Genomic DNA, 13,224 nt, shown 5'->3' on the forward strand with positions numbered 1-13,224 from the left:
AGCGTGTCCAAAAAGGTTTTCACTCGATGAAAGCGCTGTAGTTTTGAAAAAAGGCCTTTTGACTCTGCGGTCGGTTGCATACACTTCCTGGTAGACGTGCAAACAAGCCAAATAAAACAAAATATAAACCACTTATCTGACACTCTAATCGTACTCACGATAGGAAAAACGCTCTGAGACTTACCGGTTGTTGAAGTCTCGCCGTTAATGCAGAGTACAGTCCATGACTCGTTGTATTGAGCTCGAGCTTCAGGCACAGCAGCCGCGCGACACAGATGCGCACAGGACGCGCGTGACCCGCTGCAGCACAGCGCGCGGGATGAGATCCTGCAGGCCTTGACATGTGTAACATATTAGTGCTGAGAAAAACAACAAGTTTCTTGTCATTTTAATGAATAGTAAATTCTGATAAAATGTAATTAAAATGAAACACTTTGAAATCTTAAATTGAATTTTAAGTCACTATTCTTATACATAGACATCAGCTTTGAAAAATAACAGAAACAACCAATAGGCCTACTGATTATAATTTAACACATCAACATATCCTTAAAATATAATCGGAAAAAATAATTAATATATGGTAATAATATAGATACGCACCGGGGCTAATTGTAACAATAACCAATTGTTACAATTTCTTTCTTTTTTTTTCAATTAAAAAAACAAAACTAATGCAATAATGATATAACAGCAAAACAGTTAATATAAAAAATAACATTAATTCTCATTCTTCAATCTTAAATGACAGACGACTCAAGCTGAAATCTAGGCTCCTTTCATAAATGTCACTGGCAGGTCTTCACATGTTTTAAATGTTATAATTATATCATTCAAATTAATTTTTAATAAATCAAAACTTTCTTTTAGTCAAAAACAAGTTTGATATTTACTGTTTAATGAATACTCGCAGATATTGCTTGAATGTTATTGAAACGCTAATTTGATCAGCATTCGAAGGCTTTACTAATATCCTACTGAATTTAAGGTTGAATAGGCTACACAGCGTTATATTTTGCAAGGTCATTTAAATGTGGAAAGTTAATGGATCCACTAAATTATCGTCGTCCAGCTCGTGTAGAAATACAGATGTCCTGAAAAATGGCGATGATTGACAAAGTTATGCGATACAGTATGACCGCCACAGCTGTAAACATATAGATTGTAAGTGTATTTGACCAGTTTAACCCCTATTTAACCATGTACCAACCATTTAAAGTTGTTTTAAACCAAAATTATATAGAGTGGAAGTATCGCCTGAACCATATAGGGGGCAGTGTGTGAAATGCTCCGTCTTGAGTGTGAGTGTTCTATATTATAGATCAGTGGTGTCCACGGATTTTCCTGTGAGATCACCGAGCTGTCAACGTGGAGACAGCGGTAAATACATGAAAACACTAAGTACATTTTTTATTAAATCCTTTTAAACTCGCTTGAAAAATGGAAAAAAATTATCTTTCCTAAATTGTCAAACTGTGTGTAACCGAAATAGAGCCCGAGGCGTGATTATGCTATTTAGTTACATAAAGGTAGGCTACAAGACAGACATGCTAAACTTTAGACGCCCAAGACTGCAATCAGGAAGTACGCATGTATCTTTACTGTCCTTCTGTAAATTGAAACGAACCTGGTTTATCTTTCCTCTGAGGTTCCTTTTTAAATTGATTTTAAAAGGGATAAATAATTTTGCCAAATACCTGTCATTTGATTCTACAGATTGTGCTTAATACAATTCTGTATGTTAATTTGTCAGGATGGGACATATTGCTTGGTAGGTGTCTGCAGCTACCGTATAACTGTATTTTATTTAATATTTCATTTTATTTAAAAATAAATATTTATTCATGTAAAATTAATTGCAGTCATGCATCGTAGAAATCTGGGAATATAGCCTATTAATATATCCCTCCAGAATCTTAATTTAATGTTGCTCATATTAGAAAAAAATATTACCATAAAGATAAAACAGATCATTGAAATCATAATGAAAGAACTCATTAAAACAGTCTTGAAAGAGATTCTTTGTTTAGTAAACAATTGTCTCCAGTTTATATTTTATGTTCTGTTTTTATAAATGACTGCTATATATAGCAAATCCCCTTTTAAAATGACAGCACTGCAGATATATGTAAAGTAAAGTCCTCAGTTAATTTTTGTGAACAACTGTTTTGAATTACGGTGATACGTTTTTTTCTTCTTTTTTGGCACTTTATATTGTCTTACTCCTGCCTTTGCACCGAAAGTAAAAACTAATCAAAGGCATTCATATGGAGAGCGCTGTTGGCCTCTGAAGTTTTCGAGCTGGATTTGGCCAGCCCGATCTCCCTCTGTTTTGGAAAGTGGAAATTCCTGAAGGCACTTCACTTCAGGTTTCTGGTGAGGATATAAACATGCATGCAGAGACTTTGGTGAACTCCGTCTTAGTTTCTTTGCTTCTAATTTTGCTCTCTGCCGTTCAAGGAAGTTTACGGCAGTCGCTAAGGTGAGTATAGCTGTCTTGTTTTTCAATCATTTTGACTTTTCCACTGTTCAGTCACGTTTTGCTGACAGACTGGATTTACTGGGGAAAGTTTGCTGTCGTGTAGTCTCAGCTACAGAAGTAGTACAAGGTTTGTAGATTTCTATCTTAAGCTTTTTGCTATTTCTTTTTCCATTCTTTACAGGAATGGGAAGGTGTCAGCAATGTTTTATTTGTTTTACTTAGAGCCCCTTTAAGCCAGTTTTTACCTAACAGAACGTACAGTAAAATCAGAAACATATGCATATGCTTTTTGACCTCTTCTTATAGTTTTTCTAAGGTCCACAGTTGTGTGACTCTAATTTTGACAAATTACTTAAGTGGTTTATACATAGCAGGTGCGCATTCACCCTAATGTGTACCACAATGCATGTTTATGTATGCTCTCGCTGGATTGCACATAGTCAGACACAGGGACTGAATAAGAGTTAATATGCTGTTGTGGCTGACAGACTTGTTCCATGTAAGTGCAACCATACCAAGCCCCTGAACAGTGTTTACTTAAAAAAAAAAAAAAAAAGTGTATTTTTATTACCCTGTAATGTGAGAAAGGCCAACTGCAGAGACAAGAAGCAGGAGTGGTATGTAAGAACACTACCAAATGAAACATTTTTCACATGGGAACTCGGGTGGGAAAATAATAAACAGTGCAATACAGTCCAGCGTTTGTTTTTTCAGTAGGTTTGTAATGAAAATCTTGTCCTTGAGTTTGACAGCATTTTCTTTTTAGACACTTTACCAGTATACACTGCAATATACTCTTTGATTATATTATAGTATTGTCCTCAATGGACAGAAACTTCAGATTATTTTTATTGCTTTCCAATTCAGATCTTTTAGCAGATGCATTTGTATGGACAGTGTCTAGACACGAGTTTGCTGTTCTCTTTGGGACTGAGTACTAGCAGAATCATACCTTATGAGTCACTGCTCCATTTGATTTCCACATGACCTGCATTATAGTGTTATTTTGCTACCAAGTCTTTTTGTTATCTTTAAATATTAGCTCCGAAGCGTACTGGGAGATATACACAAGAAATCTGCCAAAATCTTATCCATTGCATAGCCTATCGTTAGAAACCAAACAAATGTTTTCCTTCAGAAAGGAAGAGGGAGTCTGGTTGTCATTACTGGTGAAAGAGTGGATTGCAAACCACCACCCACCCTTCCACCATCTGGCATATGTTCACCTACAGAGGAAGAACAGAGGTTTGATGTGGAAGGCAAAGGTCATGGGGTGAATGAACACTTGTGTCTTGCAGGCAGGTGGGTGGAGAGTGTAAGATCTCCCATGAATCATCACTGAGGCGCTGTCGGACCTTAGACGGTTTGATCTGTAGTGGGAGAGGTGAATGTGAGTGTGGGATTTGCATATGCCAAGTGACGGAACCCGGAACTTTCTATGGACCGCTTTGTGAGTGCCATGATTGGATCTGTCCAACATATGACGGGAAGACCTGTGGAGGTAAGAGCTGTCAGCACTCTCCAAACATAGACCTTCACTTGTGTATGTTACGTTTCAATATCAGGTGTCTTATGAAAAAAAAAGGCTTTGAAGACATGCTAGACACACATCCAGCTTCAGTAAAGGCCTTTGATGTTCCATCCAATATTGTGTCATTAGCTACATGGTCTCATTTGAATTTCACAGTGCCTCTATTCAGCCAAACAGTTTCAGTTTCAAAAGAGCCTGTTTGGGTACCATGTTGTTCTGTAGCAACCCCCTTTTTAAAAGAATTTGCAGACACTGCTTCAAAGGATTATTTTCACCGATTCCTCCTTCACTGTGTTGAATGTCATTTCAGTAGTTTCCACTGGATGGTGAGTGTGTGCAAAATCCATTAGCAGAGACTCCTGAATAACCTGACATCCAAACCCTCAACTAACAGCTGCACGATCTGCTGATGGCTTTGAAACATTGTATAATTATAAGGACACAATGTTGGTGCTAGTGTAAGTTGGTGCATCTGCGTATAAGGCAAGGTTAAAAAAGAAATGATTGATTCAGTCAGTGTGGAAGAACTTGACTGTTCTGCATAAAGTCCTAATCCCAGCTGAACACTTTAAATGAAGCCAAAAACTCATCACCAAACACCAATGTCTTGTACATACACTATATGGATAAAGGTATTGGGACACCCCCTTCTTAAGAGCTGAAAAAGGCACTTCCAAGATGGTGGCAACATAGATGGAAACAATGTGTGTGTTTAAAAACTAATTCCATCTCTGTTGCAACAGTTTTGGAAGTGTCTAAAATTACTGGACGCACATGTACAAGTCATTGGTGTTTGATGATGAGTTTTTGGCTCAAAATCTCTATTCACAATTATGGGTAGTGTTCTTTTTTCTGTGGAATTTGGATATTAAACTTTGTTTGTCTTTTTTAAGGAAGTAGAACTTGGATTGGACTTCTGCAGATATTATCAGCTAATAACAAAAGAACCTCAGAGCTGATGATTGATCTTTCTTTAGGTTTATACATTACAACTAAAAATACATTTTTCCAATAACAAAATATTTTTTTTCTTTACTTTCCGGCTGTTGCTCTATATATAACATGTTGATTTCTATACTCTTGAAAATAGAAATCCACCTGACAGACTTTGAACAAAAACACCCATTTCCATACCTCCTCCGGTTCTGATCTGTAGACATGAGATGATGAGGACCGCTAATGGAGATATGTGCTGGAAAGAAAGATTTATTTGTGGAGACATGTTGCAAACCAGTGAAGAGCTCATTAGCTTGGAGCATAGCTGATAATAGGCTTTTTCTCATGGTTAAGTATTCTGAAAATGGAGGCCCCATATGGACCAATATTTATTTCTTGCCTAACATCAAGGCTTTTCATTGTGCATCTTTGTCAAAATACTCATCTTTTAAAGGGGTCATATGATACAATTAAAATTTTTCCTATCTCTTTGGAGTGTTACAATCTCTTGATGCATAAAAAAGATCTGTAAAGTTGCAAAGACTAAAGTCTCAAATCCAAAGAGATATCCTTTATAAAAGTTAATAGTCAGCCACACCTACCTAAAATGGCTCATTATAACATGCCCCCACATGTCTATGTCATGATGTTGGAAGATTTGCATAATGATGCCCAAACGTTCATGCATAGAAAGAAGGTGTAACTTTTATTCTCGCCGTTGCCGCCACAGCTTTGTTTATGGAGACACTGTGTGTTTCGTAGTGAAAGCGGGTCACACTGCATCACAGTATGTTAAGGGGATCTAACATTTTCCCATCACAGGCTTGAGGCATTCGGCCAATCACAATGCTCTGGATACTTGGCCAATCAGAGTACACCTCGCTTTTCAGAACAATGAGCTTTGTAAAATAAAAAAACAGGGCATTGAGGAGCAACAATAATGTACATTGTTTCCTTAAACCACATGAACACATTCCATAACAACAAATACACAATATAATGATATTTTTAGCAACGTCATATGACCCCTTTAACTAGAAAGCTGGTTTTCTGAGCTGGTTCATGGCAGTTTGGGATATTCTAGAGCTGTAAAAGGATTCTGATGTTTTGCCATTGTGCACATCCCTTCGCTTCACTGTAATGAAAGTTTTAGAACAGCATCCGGTGGAATTTATACCAGAACAGTGAGAAAGACTGTGCTTTGTGTGTTGTATTCAGTCCAATATTTTTTGACAATTATGCAAAAACTGCAGGATGTGCAAGCTGAGCAGGACTGTTTGTATATTGCTTTGAAACACTGTCTTATCATTTCAGTGAGCACACAGGGCATATAAGGTCTTGTTTATGTGCTCCAGTTTCATAATCACAACTTGCTCTTTTGAAAAACACATTGTGTTCCCTAACACATAACACATTGTGTTTTTTTTTTTTGTCTTCCTTTTTTCTTTCATCCCTTTTTTAATAATTTAATTTCTCATTACAAGTGTTGCATGATAAGTGGAGCATTTAATGAGAAATTTCTGTCTTGGTCTCTGGAGAATTGAATTTGTTCAGGGAGACTCCATAAATCATTTTGCTTTGAAACACCTGTTTTTGTTCACCGACAAACAGATAGACATGACAGCATATGTTGACCCAGCGATAAGACTGTGAACTAGGACTTAAGAGTGCAAAAAAAACAACAAAATGTTTTTACCTGACAGCTGGATTTTTTTGGTTTGCTTGCATCTCCAGAGTTTTTAATAAGGCTACATTTGATTAACATATGTGAATATTTCCTTTTCATTTATTGTCACCGAATGGTACAAAAATTCAAATGTACAAGCATTTCCATGGGATTTGAATTGTTTGTACCAACTGAGAAAAATTCTGCACAGTTTCATGGTTTTCTTCCCTTTTTGTGACCTTGTTTTGATTTTTTCTTCTACTTTATGGGGACAGAGCTCAACGTGGCAGTTCCTTTTCACTTTTCTTACTCCTTTTTCCATCTCCCAAAACAAGTTAATTGGGGTTTCAAGGAGCCACGTGAAAGATTTGGCACAGCGCTGACTTAACTTTTTCCTCTCTAGCTTTTCCATTTGCAGAGATTTCCTCAGCAACTTGGTGTGACCTTCATTTTTGGTCCTGTGATGTAATACATTGTCCTTTTTTTATCCAGCAAATGTTGCCATCTAGAGACTTCACCTCTCCAGTTTGAAACAAACTAAGATGAGGTATATGTGAAGAACAGATTTATGATCATTTATGTCAAAAGAAAGTTGTTTTATATACATCAGTAAGGATGGTTGTGATTTATGATACCCTTGAGATCCTTTGCTTTTATTTGTTATGTGCTTGAGTGAGCATGTCAGAAAAGTGATCTTCCATGTTCTCATGTCCCAGTGGAACTCCATCAAGAGCTTTTTCCTCAGTCTTTGTTATTGGACTTTTGTTCTTCCCCAAAAATTTGGATGGGGAAATGAATTCTATGGGAAAATCATCTGACCTTTCTTTTAACTTGAGTGCCACGTGTTTAAAACACTGTGTGATGCATGAGATGCAGAGATGTCCATCTAGCGCTTGTTTACAAAGAAAAACGATGGAAAAGTGTATTCTGTGTGGACAGCCACATAGAAATCCATAGAGGAACTGAGGCAACTTCTCCAAGATACTTAGAATAATCTGTCTCAATATTTATCAAAGACTGTCTCAATCTGGATTTGTTGTTCATGCACAAATATCACTTTACAATATTTGCTAACGGAATGTTTGGACATCTAAAAACTGATATTTCCTACTGGCACACTAAAGCAAGAGGTACAAATTACATTCTAAACCTTAATATTATGTGCTAAAGACATTTTTACAGCATGTTATAAACACCAATAACACTTTTAAAAATGCTTCGGTGAAGTGTGATGATAGTGCACAATTGGCTTGACAGCAGTGTTTATGGTTCAGGTAAACCAACATACACATTCTAGCAAGTCACCATATAGTGTGTTCAGCTCTAGTTCAGGCAGCAGGTCTGATCCATACTTCAAATTACATGAAAAGGTCACATGCCTTCTAGGTCAATATGCACTTGGGGATACAGTGGAAGAGGAAATTGTGTCCAAACAGGGGACAACACTGTCATTTCACTGCAAGTAACAATGATGATGCCAAAATGACAGTTTCATTCCCTCTATGGGCTTTCATCCAATTAGTAACACACTATCAAATGTCAGGTGAGAGGAAATAGGGAAAAAATGAACATGACATGGGCCGGACATGAACGCACATCTCCCATATGAGCTGAAAATGCTGGGACCACAGGTCTGACAAGTATCATAAATCATAGATTGTCTATAAACTTATTACACACAGTGACCCTCAATCTTTACATGATTTGGTCTGTCTTCATCGCTGCAGGTCTGCTGTAGGTATGCAGCATTATTAGCCAGGACAGATGTCTCCCTCACACCCAGCCTAGCCTAGCACATAATCATTTCACGCTCTACAACGCAAAACAGGAGAACAACAAGGGGAAATAATTACCTCACTGTCTTGTTTTATACAAATTCCGCTGTTTAACAGGCTAAGAAGACAAAAATGTCTTCAAGATCAAGCTAGCACATAGAGGCCTTGGTTAACTAAAGGTTTGTTTGGATAAAAACGTGTGCAAACTTCATAGAATGCTGATTAACGCAGGGTCTGCTGGGGTCTGCGTCTTTTGTAATGCATAAAAAATCTTGTCAGTTTCTTTGGTTGCTCCTTAATGAATTGTCTATTGTAAAACTTGTTAAATTAATTTCAATGGTGCAGCCCTGTTTTATTTATTATCTTTTTCTTGTATTGATATGTAAAATTAGGCTGCATTTACACATTAAAAATATTTGGTATATAATCAACTTTCACAAATAATTACGAAAGCAAGTAACACTGGATTAAATGTCAAATTTTGAAAATGGAAATGAAACACAAAACTTGTTCTCATCTGAAAAGAGGACTTTGTACTACTGGGCAACAGTCCAGTTCTTCTTCTCCTTAGCCCAGGTTAGATGCCTCTGACGTTGTCTGTGGTTCACCAAATTCCTTGACACGTCTGTGTGTGGTGGCTCTTAATGCCTTGACCGCAGCCTCAGACAATTCCTTGTGAAGTTCACTCAAATTCTTGAATCGATTTTGCTTGACAATCCTCATAAGGCTGCGGTTCTCTCGGTTGGTTGTGCATCTTTTTCTTCCACCCTTTTTCCTTCCACTCAACTTTCTGTTAACATGATTGGATACAGCACTCTGTGAACAGCCAGCTTCTTTGGCAATGAATGTTTGTGGCTCCTTGTGAAGCGTGTCAATGATTGTCTTCTGGACAACTGTTAGATCAGGAGTCTTCCCCATGATTGTGTAGCCTAGTGAACCAAACTGAGAGACCATTTTGAAGGCTCAGGAAACCTTTGCATGTGTTTTGAGTAGATTAGCTGATTGGCATTTCACTATATTCTAATTTGTTGAGATTTTGGTGGGTTTTTGTTAAATGTGAGCCAAAATTATCACAATTAAAAGAACCAAAGACTTAAACTACTTCAGTCTGTGTGCACTGAATTTATTTAATACACGATTTTCACAATTCAAGTTGAATTACTGAAATTAATGAACTTTTCCACGACATTCTAATTTATTGATATGCACCTGTATAGAATATAATGCTTTCCTTTTTATTATCTTGGATGATTTAGTGTCTTTATCCTTGTGTACACCGTTAATCGGAACAAGCTATTATACTCACAGTCCAATCACAGATGTAATTGCTATCTTTGAAAGCACTATCACTCACTGATTTCAATTTGATTTTCATTTGCATAGGTTAGTTAAGATCCTAACAGTTAATAGGGACAATTTTGCAATGATTATTACCCTTTTATACCTTAATATAAAATAAGCTAAATAAATGCTGCTTTAAGGTAAACAAATTAAATAAAAATAAATGCTAAATGTAAATGTATTTACTGAAAACATTAAGTACATTCTTGATCCAAGAACATTTTCATCCTGAAATGAGCTGGATGCTCAGAGACAACATCGTCTGCGATTCAATGCTTCACGAAATAAATAATTGTAATTAGAGTTTATGTCTTGCAGACTCCTGGTCACCCCATATTCCTTTGTCTGTATTTAACATGGACAGCACTGTCTGCAATAGGAACAGCTATTAGCATCTGATGACTCATTAATCTGCTCGCCGTCTCCAATTTATCTGATGAGGATACACCATCTATTAATACACAGCTGTTTAGAGTGAGTCATACGGCCCAGCGTGGATATGGCCGTCTTGGCACATCAGCCGGGAGGGGGGAAATTATGCCCCTGGTGGCACAGTGGACAGCAAGGATCAAACTCTTCCTCCCACATATAGGAGGGTGGCAGTTGATATGTCAGAGTGATTATGTCTGCATTCAGGATCGAACTCTGGCATCAACCAAATTTCAAGGAAACATGACTAAGGGGCCGTTCACATATCACGCCTAAAAACGCATGGAAAATGCTAGGCGCTCCGCTTTTTCCTTCTTTCCAAAGCGCTCGGGCAGAAGCGCTCCTGAGGCACCTGCCTTTGCTAACCAACCATGACATGCTCTCTCCATGAAGATGAGGAAATTTCAGCAAAGGATAAATGGATTTGCAGCACTAAAAATCGCTCGCAGTAGCTCTGCTACTAAATTTATTTCAAAATGGCAATCCATATACAGCTATGGTCACCTATTCCTTCATCTTAGCTGAGCTTTCAACGTTGTTATGGGAAAGGATGAAGCTGATTGGTTAGTTCTTGTCACATGACCCGCGGTGCGCTTGCGGTATGCTGAAAAGTTGAGATGTTTTTAACTCGATGCGGTGCGGACGCGCCTAAAAAAAACGGGCGCGTCGCACCACGTCGCTTCCATTATGAGCGCGCATGCCGCACGCCTACATTGGAAATAACGAACTTGCGCGCTCAAAAGACGCGATATGTGAACGGCCCCTAAGAATGTTAAAAACAAATTAATGGCACAGAAAGAAGAAATTTGTTACTTCTTTTGCTTTGTTCTTGTTTTTAGAATACCAACATTGATGTCTTCTGTAAAACTGCTTGTAGCTGAAATTAACTTGTTTAGAAACTGATGAACCTTACACTAATATTGAACTCAACTAAAACTGATATTGAACTGAACCAAAACTATGAGGACTTATGAGGACTGTCCTTATATTTAATGTTAATGGTGTTCTCGATGTTAAAAACTAGTCATTTAGGTCAAATAGGTTATTCTAAAAAAATTTCAGAGACCACATAGCAACCATTATTCTGATGTTCAGTAACGTCTGAATTGTGCCAGTCACACTGAACAAGAAGTTGTTGTCCCACTGCTTACAACCTGCTTGATGTATATGAGGAATGCCTTCTTAAAAGATCATATCATAGCCAAATTCCAAAAATGCTTGGCTCATATCTTAACATTTGCAATACCAATTTGCTTTTAATCTATAGGGCACAAGATAGATGTATCCTCCATTTGGCATTAGCATAAATCTTGACTTTCCCTCCAGATTAGCTATAAAACACTGAATATTTGTGACAAGCAGCCAAGACTGTCTGGTAATGAGTGCAGGAGCAGAACAAGGCTATTGTTAAGGACTGATGGATAGCCCTTGAAGACGACATCAAATTTACATGATGGATTAGTGCAGGGAGTGATTGAAGATGACACTTCAAGATGTGGCTAAAGGAGCTGGATTTACAATAACAGGATATATCTGTGGCATATTTTGTCTGCCGGTTGTTTCCTCCATAGAGTTAAGAATAATGACAGGCAATCAACAATGGTCTGATATAGAAAAATAACCTCACTTTTGGTACTGTTGCTTGCATATTAAATTGAAGAAAGAAGAGAAAGTGGTAGACATGAATGAAAAATGTTTCAGTATTTGTAATGAGTAGAACTCATTTTTTCTCTTTTCACACTTCATAGGCCTATTCATGTTGCTTCGTTAACAATGACCAATTTTATGGCTAGTGCATCATTGAGCAAATAGTCTGACTGGAGAATTTTTCATTTTACTGAATTAAAAATGTTTAAAAACAAAATACATTTACACTGATCCAGTAGCACACCTCTAGTTTATAGGGTTGTGCAATTGTATAATACCTATGGTGTGGAAATGAACTATGAGGAATCTTCAACACCTTTTAGCTGGGATAAGCACACATGTGTGAAACACACACAACACTCTGTCAGGGTTTCCTAGGTAAGCATGCATACATGGGAAGTGTTAATGTCTTTCACATCACCTTGGCCTCTCCAAACGACTTACAAATGTGTTAAAAATCACAAAATCGATCTTGTAGTGAGCTCTTTGACTCCTCCAACAAAATATAATTTGTTATCAACCCACTTACTTTAGCAGTGTGGGTCTGTATCATGACCGCATGTTACTCAAAACAATCAATAACTGTATTCTGTATGTGTTTCCAATCCAGATAATGGGATATGCAAATGTGGAAAGTGTTTCTGTGATGAAGACTGGTTTGGGGAATCCTGTCAGTACCAGGAGGAATGTTCACTCTCCAGAAAAACCAGTAAAGACCTCTGTCGCAATGCCCAGGGTGTTGTTTGCTCCAATGCAGGTAAGATGTTTGATATTTGGTATTGCATGGGGGCCTATAAATAATAGAACTGAAGGTCAAGATAAGTGACATGCAGTTGTCCAAACATTCTTTCTGGGTGGCCTGGAAAATAACAGCCTGCTTGTATTTCACACCTTGCCCCCAACCCTGTACTTAACCCTTACACCGACCTGAACATTAACTTTAGGTGATGGGTCTGTATGTTGTTAGCAGGGGGCCCAGCTGCTTGCAGAGTTGCCTGCTATGTGTCTACCGTGTCATTAGGGCATGTGTGTTTGTGAAAATGTTATACATCAGGATTGGGCAAAATTCAGAATGTAAGAATTGGCTTGTTTTCGGTATTTGAATCAATTTGTTCACATTTCCAGTTAAATCAAAATGATAGGAAGAAGATTTACTGGACTGAAATTTTAAACTTAATTAAGTTAACACTATTAATTTTAACTATAAATAAATGTATAATAGGGCTGTCAAAACAATTAATCATGAGTAATGTGTGTGTGTGTGTGTGTGTGTGTGTGTGTGTGTTGACAGTAGACAGCCCTAATTTATGAATTATTTTAAATATTTGAATAGCAAAAAATTATTCCTATATACTGTATGTGGATTTTTTTTCTTAAATTATTATTATTATTATTATTATTATATTGCGAAAATTAC

At 37.3% G+C, this 13,224-nt stretch overlaps 2 protein-coding genes across 5 annotated transcripts in view; one reads left to right on the forward strand and one right to left on the reverse strand.

Annotated features, from left to right (window-relative positions):
* LOC127965555 (sodium leak channel NALCN-like) overlaps nucleotides 1-303 on the reverse strand; it is an 86,418-nt gene extending 86,115 nt beyond the window's left edge. For all 4 annotated transcript variants that reach the window (XM_052566383.1, XM_052566382.1, XM_052566381.1 and 1 more), the window contains exon 1: nucleotides 185-303. The gene's annotated coding sequence lies outside the window, so the exon portion shown is untranslated. The remainder of the gene's footprint in view (nucleotides 1-184) is intronic.
* A 2,012-nt stretch (nucleotides 304-2,315) lies between these two features.
* Nucleotides 2,316-13,224, forward strand: part of LOC127965200 (integrin beta-like protein 1) — a 41,254-nt gene continuing 30,345 nt past the window's right edge. Inside the window, exons 1-3 of the mRNA XM_052565864.1 lie at nucleotides 2,316-2,482; nucleotides 3,781-3,983; nucleotides 12,418-12,564. Of these exons, the coding sequence (XP_052421824.1) occupies nucleotides 2,391-2,482; nucleotides 3,781-3,983; nucleotides 12,418-12,564 (442 nt within the window). The 5' untranslated portion in view covers nucleotides 2,316-2,390. The remainder of the gene's footprint in view (nucleotides 2,483-3,780; nucleotides 3,984-12,417; nucleotides 12,565-13,224) is intronic.

The sequence above is a fragment of the Carassius gibelio genome, chromosome B9, assembly GCF_023724105.1.
Source record: "Carassius gibelio isolate Cgi1373 ecotype wild population from Czech Republic chromosome B9, carGib1.2-hapl.c, whole genome shotgun sequence".
Lineage (NCBI taxonomy): Eukaryota > Metazoa > Chordata > Actinopteri > Cypriniformes > Cyprinidae > Carassius > Carassius gibelio.